This window comes from Erithacus rubecula (assembly GCF_903797595.1).
Source record: "Erithacus rubecula genome assembly, chromosome: 2".
NCBI lineage: Eukaryota > Metazoa > Chordata > Aves > Passeriformes > Muscicapidae > Erithacus > Erithacus rubecula.
Window position 1 is genome coordinate 58,289,635 of NC_136685.1, and position 15,290 is coordinate 58,304,924.

The window sequence follows — 15,290 nt, forward strand, 5'->3', positions numbered from 1 at the left end:
TTTTTTGAAACTTATTTTGGTTTTTTCTGTTTTGCAGTTTGTTTGCATTTTTCTAAAAAATTGATACCTCAGATCAAATTTCAGATTTTTATTTTCCTCTAATGGATATCTTTGTGGGAGCTATTAATGTACATTTAGAGAAACTTCCTGGAGGTTGTTAGTAGGTGGTAAGAACTGAAGTGTGCCATCACCTATACTCCAAACAAGTGATGACCATGATCCAGTGGTCACTGTGTGACTGTAAATCAAGCCAGCACCTGGCGTAGAGATGCCCATGTCCCAAACTGCTTGGACTTGTCATTCCTTGCACAGACTTGTCTGCAGAAAGGCAGTGTGACACTGAGATCCCTGGTGGCTCACTCATCCTATTCAGATAGGGTCCCCAACCACACTGGGCTGCACTCATCCCCAGAGCTGGAGGATCATTCATGGCAGGACACTGGGCAGTGCTGTTGTCCCTCTTCTATTTTTTTCCAGTGGACATCAAACCAGGGGATCCTCTTGTCAGCTCCACAGTCACTAATTCACTGCTTTTCCATTGTTTTGTTTTTTTTTTTTTTTTTTGCAGAGTGAGAGTGCTAGAGTTAGAAGGGAGAGAGGAGGGAGTTTCTGTTTTGTAGAGCATGATTTGTTATCACACTATCAATAAAGAGAAAAACAATGTTTGTATATTGCTGCTTCTACAGTATTTCATCATCTTCTGGGACTGGTAGAGCAGCCTTTAGCAAAAAAGAATTCTTTGCTGCAGTTTTACTCATGTCAATATCTGCCTTTGAGTACATTAAATTCAGTGTGGAATAGTTAATTCAGGACCTTGACCTATACTTGCTTTTTGAAATCATTCTAGCTCTTAAATTCTTATAATAAGCCAGAGGCTAGTACTTGAAACCTATTCACAGTACGCCACAACACTTCTTGAGTCAAGATTCCCTGTTATCTTCCTCTCTACGATGTTTTCTCCTTTGGTCTGTACTTCACAGGCAGAATTATTAGTACCTGTGTAGAAAGAGCCTGTGTCTTATTTTAGCAGTTTCGTGACAATAACAGTATTTCACTGCTCAGAAAGGGTCAAAACAATGTTCTTGCTGTACCGCTTAGCTAAAAAAAGTGAAAGAATGTCTTCTCACAAATCGCTGGAGAGTATGTTTGCAAGAAGTTACGAAACAGCATTTTAACAGCAGATAGAAAAATAGCTGTGGAAACATCTTGGGTAAAAGCTATAGGGAAAATAGACAACCTTGCAGTTTGCCAGTAAAATACTTACAGTTCTCCTCTTAGAGGTAGAAAGAAATAATGTAGATGAACCGAATGCTCCAGAACAAGAAGTGAAACAGAATTTGGGTAACTTTATTATTTTTTTTTCATAATTGTCTCCAATTCCTGATAGTTACATTTTCATATGCCTACAAGAAATAGTCAAAAGCTAAAATGGACCTGTGTTTTTGCATTTGTGAGCATGACTGATAGAAGTCAGAATGTGTGTTATAATCAACTGACTGGAGTTACTAGCCCTTTATATGAGGTGTTAACTTGAACTCCTCTGGAACAGAGATTTCATAAGGGAGTTCTGATGGAAACAGGACTACTAGAAGCAGACAGAATTTTAAAATTCTTTATAATATAGACGTATGATGTGCCAACTAGATAAGAGTGAGATATCAGCAGAGAATTTAGCTATGTGGAATTCTGGTGAAGAAGCGTGATCATTAATTCCCCTTTGTTTGACCTCTCTAAAATTGCTTTATAGGGGAAGGGTCAGCTTTGCTTGCTTTGAAACTAAAACCCAAGACTTCTTTTTTAGCACTTTCACAGCATGAAATGTGTTAACTATTAAAATGGATTTTGTGTAAAAGTTCTGCATCCCAGTTTGAAACCATATTGTGGCGTATATTTCACCATTTTGTACATAAGTGTTAGGCTGCCATCCTTCTCTTGAGAATGGTCACAGGCTGCCCCAGCTTCTCAAGCAGAATATAAGGGCAAAATGCATACAAATCAAATGCTTAGTGGATGCTGACTTCCCCAGTAGCGTGTTGACTGGCTGTTTTGTTGAGATTTCACACACATACATAAAAATAACAGCATTTTTAGCTGATCCCAATAGATTTTTCTCTGCAGCTGCATCACTTGTAAAAGGCTTTTTGTTCCAATTCTTGAAGTCTGGAGTATTGCAAGGATTTTTTTTTTTTTAAATCTCAATTATGATTTATGTGTTGTGATGACTTTAAGGGCTTGATTGGGCTACAAATGTGCTTTGAAAAAACAAGAAAATGTGCCCATGAAAAACACCGTCAGTTCAGAGCTGGATATTGAGCATACAGTTGTAAACTCACATGGCACATGGCTGGGTAGGTTTTTTTGGCAGAGCCAGAGTCTCAACCTGCAGTGATGCTAAAGATATTAGCAAATTAGCACTGCAAAGCTTGCCAGCGTATTCGCTAGAGTCCTGCTCATGCTCTCACTGCTGTAATTAAAACTAATTATTTTCTAAAACATAGTAATACATGAATATGTGCAATAATCATTTTGTAGTGGGCAATCTGTGAAGTATTTTTAAAGCTTCTTTTCCCCCTCCTATCTTTGGCTCACTGTGCAGTGTGCCTGCTGCCTGGTGCAAGCCAGCACTGTCATTTTGCGAGAGCCACACTACTCTGGTAAAGACAATGATGCTTTACTGATTCTTACATTTTTACATTTGGGATATATCTTTTCTTTTTTAATGTCTTTGAGGTTATTCTGTATGTTTTTCATATCCTTTGAAAAAAGGGCATGAGGGGGATTAAAAGCAGAGAAATGGAAGGTAATCCAGCCTTTCACAAATGCTACGCACGTGGTTTTCAGCAGGCAAAGAATTACCTGGTGTCTTGCTGCTGTTTTCTAGTTATTTGCATTGATTCAGTGTCGTGGCACCTCCTAGCATCTGCTCTGCCCAGTATTTTCTGTCTGTTTGTCTGGATGTTTCTTCTTGCATCTTTCTAGAAATCCAGGAATCCAGCAGCTCTGCAGCAATAAAACTATACTTGGCACTTGTATCTTCAAATAAAAAAATACCCTTAAACTCCTTGCACCCCTGGGAAGCCAACTGCGTGCCATTATCAGAGAAAGACATTTGTGTGTTCGTTACAGTCCCACCTCATTTTGGCAGGAGGAAGAAGCTAAGTGCTGGTTCTCCAACAGAGCATGGTTTACAGCTTGAAATTCTGTAGTTAAGGCTCACAGTGGCTGAGCCATTCATATTGAAATTGGTAGGGGCAGGAATTATCTGCTGGACACCAGCCTTAATGCAGAAGTAATTGGAAAATTCCGTTTTTTTCTTGGATTCAACATGGCAAGCAGAATGTGCATTGTTTTCACTTACGTTTGTCTATTGCTAAAGGGAGAGTGCAGTAATTAAAATAGATTTGTTGTGTTAAAATGTTGTGGTCAAATGCAGAGACAGTTGAAGAGCACCAGCAGCATGAAGAATGAACTCTACTCTGTTAAGTGGTGGTTGTTGTTGCATGGTGCTCGTATTCTCTTCTTGCTGGTTCTCCTTTGTTTCCTCAATTCAACTGAAGAGGTTTCCAGGTTTCCGGATGCTAGAATAACCGGACAGAGGTGGGAAAACCTCTCCTTCACATGGCACCCCAACCATGCAGCAGGAAGCGTGTTTTTTCTACAAAGCCAAACACAGTCATGCTTAACTGTTTCTCCTGTTTTCGATTAGCACCTATGGGTCTTGCAGATATGATGACACCTGGTGAGTCCAAACTCCCCCTTCCTCTCAAAGCAGATGGCAAAGAAGAAGGAGCCCCCCAGCCCGAGAGCAAGTCAAAGGTATTGACCACCTCCCGCACGTGGTGTTGGTTCCGCCCGCAGGAGTCTGCTGTGTTGTCCTTCATCTCCTGGTTTTGGCCTACCCACTTTTGTTCTTTCCTGCATGCCCTTCCATTCACGTGCAATCTCTTTGTTTTTTGGGTTTTATTTTGTTCGTTTGTTTCTTTTTTTTTCTTCGTTGTGTGGATCTGAAAGTTACTAGTTCTTACGGCATTTTAACTTGCGGGGCAAAGCATCCCAAGCCAAAAGTTGCGTGGGCATTTGGCTGTGCCAGGTGGGTGGGAAAGAAGGGTCTTGCCTGGTTTCAGCCCTTGCAGCCATTTTTCTCTGCCTTCAGTTATAGCTTCTTGTTTTGGCCCCAGCAGCAACATACTTTAATATTTTGCTTTCCTGCCTTATTTCATTAAATAAGGTGAACGGCTTGTTTTTGTTTGTTTCTTTCATAATGGGAAACCCATGCTTAGCATTTCATGTGAGCTTGAAGTAAGCATGGTGGCTTAGTGACTTTAGCCAAGCATCCAGCAAGCTTCCCAAATTATACTAATTAACTATGTTGTTTTAATACCTTTTATATATATATATATAAATATATTTATATATGTGTGTGTTTTCTGTATGTGTCTCTCTGTTTATATATATTTTATATATAATAATTGGTCAGTCTGTTAAACTGGATGTATTTTTTTTGTTTTTAATAAAGTTTGCCCTGCCTTTGTCATATTTTTTTTTTTTGTATTCCTCTACCACAGGATAGCTACAGCTCTCAGGGTATTTCTCAGCCCCCAACCCCAGGCAACCTGCCAGTCCCTTCCCCAATGTCCCCAAGCTCTGCTAGCATCTCCTCATTTCATGGAGATGAAAGTGATAGCATTAGCAGCCCAGGCTGGCCAAAGACTCCATCAAGCCCTGTAAGTGGCTCTGGTTATTTTGGTTTTTGTTCATTTTTTGTAATTAATTATATTTTAATGCTTGCTTGTTTGTTTTGTAAATTCCTTTTCTTTATTATTTATCCACTAAACAGTTTTCTTTCTTTATAACACTGGGTACAAATTCTGCTCTCGGACACATGACTGTAAGTTCCACTGCCTGGCTTCAGTGGGGCCTGAGCATGCTTATCCAAGGGCAAAATTTGTCCCAACAGTACTTTGAAATAAGAAAGAGTAAAATTGTGTGCATCATGCAAGTGTGCTGTCTGGTAAAACAGCAGTTGTTGTGAAGAAAACATCCTTCCTGTAATGCATCAGCTTCCAAGCATGCCGACTGTGTTGTTAAGAACAATTCCATTTCTGTTCCTGGGCCCAAACTCCTTCACACAACTGACTTCACTCTGGTTGCTGCACTTGTCTTTATTAGGATTGTTTAGGGGGAAAAAAAAAACAAAACAAAATGAGGAATCTTCTCCCCTGTTGAAACTAATACCCATCAAAAGTTAAATTAGACTCAGCACCACAAAAAAGTTGCCATTTATATTTTTGAAACATTTTTAATTTTGAGTTGTGTATTTGGAAATACAGCCATTACGCTGTCAAGGCACAGTCTAAACCAAAATTGTTTCTGATTTGCTTCATTTAGTTATTTTTAAATAACCCAGACTGTGCTGAAAAAAGACCCTGATACATGTACATTTTTAGAAAATTATTTTTTAAGTGAGTAATGTTTAATCATTCTCTTACGGGTTGTAAAGAAATACCTGAGAGAGATGTGTGGAACTAAAACCAAATTTCATCATCTATCTTTCTATCTGTATATATGCACACACCTAGAAAATCTATATACATATATAGAAAAGAGTGATATGGTCTATGGGGAGCAAATGTCCATCTGGTCATTTTTGCTTTGTTTTTTTTTTTTATAATTAGGAATAAATATATTTTGTTCTTCTCACTTCTTTTTATCAAAAGTAGAAATGATTGTAATTTCTCTGTAGAAAAGATAATGTAATATGTTCTTGTGCAGAATATAAAGGGGGTTTTCCCCAGTGTTAAAGTGCACTTAAATTAGCAATGATCCTTTGATAACAACTTCTACAAAGTGATATGTTGAAGAGTGCCTCTCAGGGCAAACAGAGGAAGGCCAGTCAGAGGGGAAGAGATCTAACCATCCAAAACCCAGATATTTACAGAATCCCCTGAGCAAGGGGGCAGCATGGCATGAAATGCACCACTTAAATCTTTGGATGTTGATTTGACAGCAACTTTGAGTCTCAGAAGGCAGCTGATGTTACTTGTTCCCACAAGGTCTCATCATTTTCTTAGAAGCATTTGTAAAAGGGTGACACCAAAAATTCTGTTAGTTTTCTTTGTAGTGATGTTTGAGGTATTGCTTGTTTGGGCAGTTTTCTGGAGGACAGCAAGAGAGTTATTGCACAGGCTATCTAACACATCAAGTGCTTCTTCTACAACCAAACAGCAATTCCTGAGCTCATTGCATAAACTGCATAGCAAATCCTGGAGCCATCATGAACATATGCAGGTTTATTCATATAAATAAATTATAGGTTATAGGCAGAATATAACATTTGAAAAAATAAATGAGGAAATGTGTGCTTTCAATTTCTTCTGAATGTCCTTCTCTCTAAAATTTTCAGTTAGACATGGATAAATACAATGCTTGAATAATAGAAAAATAAGTGCTGCAAATGAGCTGATCCCTTTTTACCTATGAGGCCAGTGGATTGGATACCTTCACTGACTTCACCAGCAGCCTGCCATAGACTGGGACGATTGATTGAAGGCATTTTGTTACACTTGAAAACAGCCTGAATTGGTTCATTAAATCCGAAAGCTGCTTCATGTGCTACAACTTGTCCATTCCAGTAGAAAATAAAAGCAGAGGTGAATGGTCTCTGATTCACTTCAGGGTATACCTGTGATCCTACTAAGTGGATCCTCTCTTTCAGCTGTTTTGTGTGGAAGTGAGGCATGAGAAAATGGGGAGGAAGAGCTGTTGAACATTAGGTTTTGAGGCCTCTCTGGGTATGTCAGGAGAAGGACACTTCTGCTAGGCCAATTTTACATATGATGTGCATCCCTGACAGTGGTGAGGTAGTTCTGAAATTCTTTCAAAGAGACATTTCAAGTGTGGTTGTAAACTATGCAGGGTCACTGCAACATGAATAAAACAGTGGATTATAAAGACCTCATGAAATGCTGTTCACTGTCCATAGGTGCTCATAAAGATGACAGTGAATACACCTGAACGCCACTACACCTCCATGGTGCTACCTGGGAGGGGTCTCCTGAGTTTTGCAGGAGAAAAATCTTAGCAAAAGAATTTGTCCTGCACAAGCCTCTGCCAGAAATTGGACTTTGGCAGTTTTAGCTGCCTGTGTATGCACACTCTGTTCTGTAGTAAAAGAGGTCTGTGTAATACATGTAATATTGGCAAATTCTCCATTGAAGTCAGTAAAGGGAACAGTTGATAATTGTATAAATATAGATCCTTAAAGATATGTAAAGAAGCAACAACCCACTGCCTTTCATGTGAAAATAACTCCTACAGAAATTTGTGTTGCTCTGAAGGATTCTGCAGACTCACCATACAAGGGTCTGCACATAATACAGTTTTAATAGTGGGTAGGTGTATTGAAAAGAAAGTATGGGAATTGCCTCTGGTATCCACATACTTTGGTGGAGTTTTTTTAATCACCTGTTTAAACACTACCAGTATATCATGTGGAAGAGTGCTAGGGATTGCAGGCAGAGTAGAATACAACTAAATCAGTAAAGATACCTGCCACAGGCTGGCACTAGCATTCTTCTGTCACTAAAACTATCAATATACTTAACACAAGAAAAGATACTTAACACAAAAAAAGTGGTCTGTGTTCTTGCAGCATTGCTTGGGATGTGCTCATTTGAGTTTAAAATGAGATCTTTCTTTTTTAAACCCTTGTTTTATAAGGGTTAATATTTAATATTTGTAGGTAAATTTAGGCTTCCAGCTGAACCTGCCCATGTGAAAGTGAAGTTTGTTTGTGTGTAGACTAGCTTGCACACATCTGTCATTTTTATCCATTTACATTTATAAAAATAGAGAAGAGAAAAATATCTTTACTCTTGAGGAATAGCATTCTTCCCTCCAGTGCATTCTTCTAAAGTTAACATTTCATTTTAGAAGAAAATTGCACCCATTTTACAAAGCATGACAACCTGAAAGCTCACACAGTAAGAAACACTTCTTACCTTCTGTAAGCTGTGAAAAGTTTTCAGATTATACTGTCATTTTAGAGCTTGCTGCCACACTGCTGAAAAGCAGCATCATTTGAGATGTATAGAAGGAAAATGCAGAAAGAAAAATTCTTAACTCTTTCCTTTCTGCTCTGATTCTGATTTGAAAAAATGAATCTTAACATATAAAAATGAAGCCCTAAAACTGGTAAATCTGAACTTTCTTAATCATGGTTCACCATGATTTTGCTGGATAAAATCTGAAATTTTCCACCTTCCTTTTTGTAGAGGACATCTTAAGTGTCAGATTAAAATTGATGCTGGTGAGCAGTAGAGTAACTTTTTGTTTACTGCAAAAGGTAGTGGGGTAGTTCCAGGTCATTCAGCTGTTCAGGCTGTGTGATCAGGTATCTGATGCTCGCCACAACATCAAATTAGTAGCTACATGACTTCCCTACTTCCCCCTTTCTACCCACCCAAAAAAAAAAAAAACCAAAAAAACCCAAACTTTGACAAAGTGTATTTGTTGCTAAGAGTTAAACTGATTTTATTGAACACCCAGCTACATAGCAAGTGATGCTTTCAGTAAATTGGTTGCTATTACAGAATCAGTTTGTGCTTTCTTTGCATAATCTGTGGGATTCATGTCAATGTATTTCCTGCCAGCCACTTAGTATTAATAAAACAAATTTAGCCCTGACTCTCACTTCAGTAGGAGTTGTAACACAACTCAGTCTGGCTGAAGTAAATTCAGGCATGCACCTCATTTCTAAGAAAGGTAATCATATCTGCCTGTAGGAAGAATTGCTGTGAAGAAGTTACAGTGTCAGCAAGGCAGAAAACTTTAAAGGAGGCTATTTATTTAATTAAAATTAATATCCATTCACTGCAAAGAACAGCAATGGCTCATGGAACTGCTAGGTCACCCCCTTGGCTTCATGTTTCTTTTCTCCTGACTTTCTTCCAGTTTTGCCAAACTGCAGCTGATAGCTGGAAGGAGCTACAGAGTATCATATTTTTCAGGCTAACATGCAAGATGAATGGTGGCAATGCTCTTGAAGTCATTGGCAGTGGGGTTCTAGTCTGCTGTATCCCTCTTTCATGGTGGTGAGTGCCAGGCCTCACCACTGTGGGACATAGACAAAGTGAATGGTACAGTGAGGATCTTTTTTAGAGATCTACAACTAGGAATGCGTTTCTGTTTACTTGACAATAGTCTGTCTTCAGTTCAAAGTAAGGAAAAGGCAAAGGAGGGAAAGAGTGATTGACTAGATGAGTTTTAAGAAGTGTCTACTGCAATCAACAACAAAGTTTAGGCTTTTGCTATACAGACATAAAGGATATGTTTCCCTTCACATATTTGGCTCCTTTCCCAAAGCTTTATGTCAGTCTTTTTCCCTTGTGTTTAATTCTGAACTACTCCCCATCTTCCACTGCTGAGCAAATCAGTTCACTTTCTGCAAGTAGGAGGGTCCTCCTGCTGTAGCAGCAGCCCCTCTGTGCTGTCAGAGCTGAGGCAGCTCGGGTAGGGTCTGTGACAGGGTCTGTCCACACATGGCACAGAGCCCAGCTCACAGGGTTACACTGCACAGAAAAGATAGGATGAGAATTTATAGCTTGTGTAGCAGCCTCCGTGCTTTGTGCTGTCTCTACATTAAAAAAAAAAAAAAAAAAAAGAATCAAACATAACATGAGCTTCCATTAGCTGTAAAGCCCAAAGAGCAGCAGGAAAGCAGGGTCACTCCTGCCTTTTTGCCACAGAGATGGAATTCTGCTCTTGCCACCTCTTCTGCTTCTCCTGGTGGTGTCTCAGCTTGGATTGCTGTCTGTCCTTGGTATCCCCTAGGTCATAATACACATTCCCTTTGCAAGGCAGGACAACTGAGATGGATATCATCTGTGGATATCATCTGTACTCCATCAAGGAAGGAGAGTAGTTGCTCTTTACAAGCCTTACTGCATCAGGCAGCTAATAGGCAGTTCACAAAGAGTATTGCCACCAATCTCCTTGTACTGTAGGCACTCTTGATCATCTTGCTTTTTGGCCACCAGTGGTGTGAAGTGGTAACAAAGCATAACCATTTGTGACTCTGAAGAGAGGACTAGTTCTCCATGTTCTGGTTTGCCATGATTCACACTTTAGGCTGTTTTTGTGCAATTCCTGCTCCAGAGGATCACTTCCAGGTTTTCTAGCCCATCTTTGAGGACAAAGAGGAGATGATTGGTTTGGTTTTAGGATTTTCTAAACTTGTGTGGGACAAACTTGTTTCTAATTTTACCAAAATAGTTGCTTGCAAAGCACTTTGAGATAAGTGGATGAGAAGCACTCTGTGAGAGCTGCCTCTTCTTAAAAAGACATGAGGCAACATCAGAAACTTGCCTTCTGGGATCCAAAGTTCAGATCAGTGAAAGAAATACAAAAATGGGGAGTTTGGGCCCTTTATTTATAAAGCTGACTTTTCTGTATATGGACAGAATGTACTGTTTGTGCCTGAACTAGTAGCCTTCATTCCTGACTGTTGTGTGATAGCTTTAGTTTGTTTGACATCTTCTCTTTTTCAGTGTTGTGAGTTTCTTACTTTCTTTTCCCTTCCCCTCCCACCCTTCCCCCAACTCTTTCTTTTCTTCTTGCAATTTAGAAATCAAGTTCCTCCACCACAACTGGAGAGAAGATCACTAAAGTCTATGAGCTGGGAAATGAGCCGGAGCGCAAGCTGTGGGTGGATCGGTACCTGACGTTCATGGAGGAGAGGGGCACGCCTGTGGCCAGCCTGCCAGCTGTGGGCAAGAAGCCCTTGGACCTGTTCAGGCTCTATGTCTGCGTCAAAGAGATCGGAGGTTTAGCACAGGTGAGAGGAACTGGTTAAAAGTGAACCTTCAAAAGTCAATATTCTTTTTTTCTAGAGTATTCCAGCTGGATACGTCATTAGGTTTTTCAGCCCTGACAATATTGTTGAAGAAAATGGTTTCATGCTTTGATAGCTGTCTGGAGTTCATTTTGGGCTGCATAATGGCCCTAAAACTTTAGAGTTTGACCATTGCTGTAGACAGATAAAATTGTTGCGTTTTCAGGGGAATCTAGTAATGCTGCTGAGAGAGAAGAAAAGAGGAAAAGGCCAGTGAATCAAAATTATGAGTAAGAAGCAGACGATAGAGCTAAAAGGAAAAAGAAATTTTTAAGTTGGTGTTTCCTATAATAAAGAAACAGCCCGTAAGACGATTCAGTTCATCTCTCCAGAGAAGCTGCAGACATATTCTTAAAACACAGTCCTTCATCCCAAACCTTTAATTCCAAGTGTCTCTGTACAGTATATTTGTTTCTCAGACACAGACTGTGCTCTGTTTGGAAATACAAGGTATTTTGGATTGCCTTGCAAACAATGATTGCAAGGAAAAGGTGATTTACCTAAATGAGTTGAAGAAAAATGAAAGCAGGAAGAGCTGAGAATAAAAAAAGTCACAGATGGAAGACAGAAGCTTTCATTTGTGTTCTCACCAGTTAACTTGGGAGTTTTGCAAAGGGATGTTGCAAAAATATTCATGAGTTCTGTAAGGCTGTTCACCACAGAGCAAAATGAAAAGTTTCACTGTTTTGCATCTAAAGGGAAAGCAGGAGATAATGGTCAGTACTTGCAGTCTGAGATTTGCCATTTGAAGTCACCTGTCCTTGCCTGATGCTTGTGCAAACATCCCTTGCATCTAGAGGATCACTGGCTACACACTAGAAACTATTGTGAAGTGCAGGGATCCATGAATTCTGTGTTTATGAGAACATTTGTTCAATGCCTTGCAAAATGAGGTCTTAAACATAGCAAATATGTAGATAAATATGCATGTGTAATATTATATAAAATGTAATATTAAACATTCTGCACTAATTCTACGCTAATTACAAAATCTGAACTCAAAAATATGGCAAATTAGATTCACAAAAAGAGAACATATTTTCATAATCTATGTGGTTAGTTCAGGAAAGGAATGTCCAACATCAACTAGTGCCCATTTCAAAGCTATTTTTAATAGTGCACCTCACCACCTAGAATTTGACTACTGAATTAGATCATTGGCCCTTCAAATCCAGGGATTTTAGCTATACTTATTAATAAAGGAAGGCAGAGAAATGTAATATAGTTCATTCTGCCAGTTGTTAAATGCTGTGTATTGGTAAGAGATGTTATCCTGACATTTTAGTGATGAGCTCATGCCCCTCAGCATCATATGGATTTGATTACTTTTAGCTCAGAAACTTTATTCCAGGTAAATCGTATCATGCAGCTGCTCTGCCTCGTACAGCATGATTGTGCCCACAGTGTGACTCTTAGCATCAAAAATTGAGCAAGATGGGGGGCAGATGGGATATTTGAGAGAGTCATTCATGCTTGCTTATTATGGAAATTTATTTTATTTTGGGACATTCAGTGTTGATTTTCAGTGACAGACATTATGCTTTGCCAAAGAATAGATGCTGTTCACTTAGACTGATTTTTGAAGGAGCTTGAGTTATGATGTGCTTCAGTACTGGTGAAAATTTACACTTAAAATGAGGGCTCCTGGATTTGCCCACATGAATGGTTACTATGTTCAGAACTACTCAGAGGTGCAGGGCTTTGCTTGCTGAGTTTTATTTAAATGCATCTGTGTGATGGCCTCTATACAGCTGTTGCTCCAACTGCTGCACTCCACATCTCGTGGCTCTGCCTGGAAAGTGGCAGGAGTGGAGCTGTGCAGCAGTGGTGCACATTCCCCATCTGAGGAGCTGCCATTGATGGGGTCCCAACATGAGCAGAGCAGCTGCTGGCAGTCTTCTTTTAAATGCCAATATACTGGGCATTTAGGCATGAACGTTTCTGTTTGCATTATGCAATGTGTTCATTACGCACCACTTAGCTGTAAGCCAGTAGGCACAAAGAGCTGTGTAACTGGATTTCAGGCCTCAACAAGGGCAGTTAATGAAAATCTGGTCTCCTTTAACTCCTGGGTTCTTGCAGGATGTACCAAAGAAATAAAAACATTTAGCATAGCCATGCCAACCTGCTTGCTGTTAATGCCATCCTCAAAAGATCATTGCTGACTGGCAGTAGTTATGGTGTTATTAAACACTGAGAGAGACTTAAGAAAATGGGTTTTTTTTGCTGGCGCTCAGACTAAGGAATAGTATGGCTGATGGTAATCTTTCTAGCTATACAAGTTAAGTTGGAGTCATTAAAATATCAGGCCTTAGGTCAAGTAGCAGACATCATGGAATCAGAATTGCTACCCACAAAAGATGAAATTTCTCAGATGTTTAAAGCCAATTTATTTTGGTGCTGACCCTGCTCCTTGGATCAGACCTAGAAATTGCTTAACTGGTTGAATGCACTCAAAGGCATCAGGTGTTACAGCAAAAGCAGTGGCTGCTACAAGTGGTACAGCTGAGTGAGTCAGTGGCATCACCCAGGATGACAAATGAACTTCGTTATTATTACAGATCAGCTGTGTTTGAGGAACCTGTGAGCAGAGTCTTTCAATATTCTCAGCCTTACACTGCAAACAAGACTCACAGTGGAGTGTTGCAGTCAGCATTGTAATACACAGTATTGCTGGACTAGCTGTGAGTGTTTGAAGTCTGCCTTAATTAATTAAGGGGCCTGGCTTCACTCTGCCTCTCATCTAGCCAGAGAGAAGATCATTGATCTGTCCCTGCAAGATGCACTAAAGTGAAAGGAATTGAACCATGAATTGCAAGCTGAACTGTTTGACAGCTGGTAGCTATTTGGATGAAAAAATTATTTTTCATATCAATGTTCAAACAAATTGCAGAATAACACTGTTATTGCTTTCTAAATTATATTTTAGAAGCTGCTTTTTAATTAGAATGGGGTGGGTGTGGGTGGGTGTCAGGGAGGGAGAGAGTGAGCAGGAATTTGCTTGGAGATGGATTGCTAGCTGAAGAGCTTAGGCCCTGGAAGGGCATAAGACATTTAAAGGATGCACCATGCAGAAGACTCCACAAGCAAAGCTTTTTATGTAGCTATCAGCAGGTTCCTTAATGGCTTTATAACTGTAAATGCTGTCTGTGCATTACTGCGTGTGGGAGTAATGAGCATTAGTTAAAAGAGGAAAATAAAAAAAAGTAAACCAAGACATTAAGTGCTTTTTTTTTTTTTTTCCCTTTTTTTGTTTCCTGACTTAAACAAAACGCTTTGCTGCAAACCAATGATTCTGCCGTTTACTTTGGTAGGTTAATAAAAACAAGAAGTGGCGTGAGCTGGCAACCACCTTGAACGTTGGCACTTCCAGCAGCGCAGCCAGCTCCCTGAAAAAACAATACATTCAGTACCTGTTTGCCTTCGAGTGCAAGATTGAGCGAGGGGAGGAGCCCCCTCCAGAAGTCTTCAGCACTGGAGATACCAAGAAACAACCTAAGATTCAGCCGCCATCTCCTGGTAAGTCTCATAAACTGCAGCCTCTTACACAACCATTTTTTGAGTGCAAGGCATACTAGGTTGCTGCACCCTGTGTATTTATAAGCGTGTCTTGGTAATGCTGGAAAAACAAGGATAAACCTGTTGTTGGCATCTTGTTCCCAAACTTGGAGCCAGCTCCTGAGTCAAATCAGAGTGAGCTTTGAAGGGCCACCACAGTTATGTGTCTGGTTTGTCCTTGCACACTCCAACATACAAAGATGTGTGTGCCAGCGTACCCTTACCATCCAGTGACATGGGTGTAATAAAAAGAGCAGAGATCTGCACGGTTGTGCTTCTGCTGTGAGACAGGAGCATGCATTTGTCTAAAGGTCAGGCTGTGGGACCTGCACTTTCCTTGCTGTGACTGAAGCTGCTTTTCAACACAGCTGTTGATCAGCAAGGTTTCAGTTGGAGCAGGATGGCAGATGCTGGACTGATCAGTGTGTCTCAGATGGTTGCTCTGGAGCAGCTCATGTTGAATGTGTGGCAGATGGAGAGCTGAGAGTACAGTGTATCCCCACTGCCAGACATCCTGGTTTGGAGGCACGCTTTCAGTTCTTTTGTTGCTAATCCTGTGTGCCAGGTAAGTCGTTAGAATCACTGTTTTTATCTTCTCATCTGAATAATTGGAACTAGGATTGCTTTTTTTTGGCTTTTTTGCAGTTACAGTGTGGTGTTTGAAACCGCTGTTTTCTTTCTAAATTCATGTCACTTAAGATTCTCATTATTTGATTGTCACAATTGATACTCAAGGCAGGACTATTTAAAAGTAGAAACATTTTAAGTACATAGGAAGCGTCATAGTATTAGTCTGGATGTTGACTATCTGGACTACCCATGGAAGAGTAAAATAATCCTT

At 39.9% G+C, this 15,290-nt stretch overlaps 1 protein-coding gene across 8 annotated transcripts in view; it reads left to right on the plus strand.

Moving 5' to 3' along the window:
- Window positions 1–15,290, plus strand: part of ARID1B (AT-rich interaction domain 1B) — a 322,617-nt gene that overhangs the window by 284,861 nt on the left and 22,466 nt on the right. For all 8 annotated transcript variants that reach the window (XM_079330952.1, XM_079330954.1, XM_079330955.1 and 5 more), the window contains 4 exons: window positions 3,707–3,816; window positions 4,566–4,724; window positions 10,625–10,834; window positions 14,206–14,410. In XM_079330952.1, coding sequence (XP_079187078.1) covers window positions 3,707–3,816; window positions 4,566–4,724; window positions 10,625–10,834; window positions 14,206–14,410 — 684 coding nt within the window. The remainder of the gene's footprint in view (window positions 1–3,706; window positions 3,817–4,565; window positions 4,725–10,624; window positions 10,835–14,205; window positions 14,411–15,290) is intronic.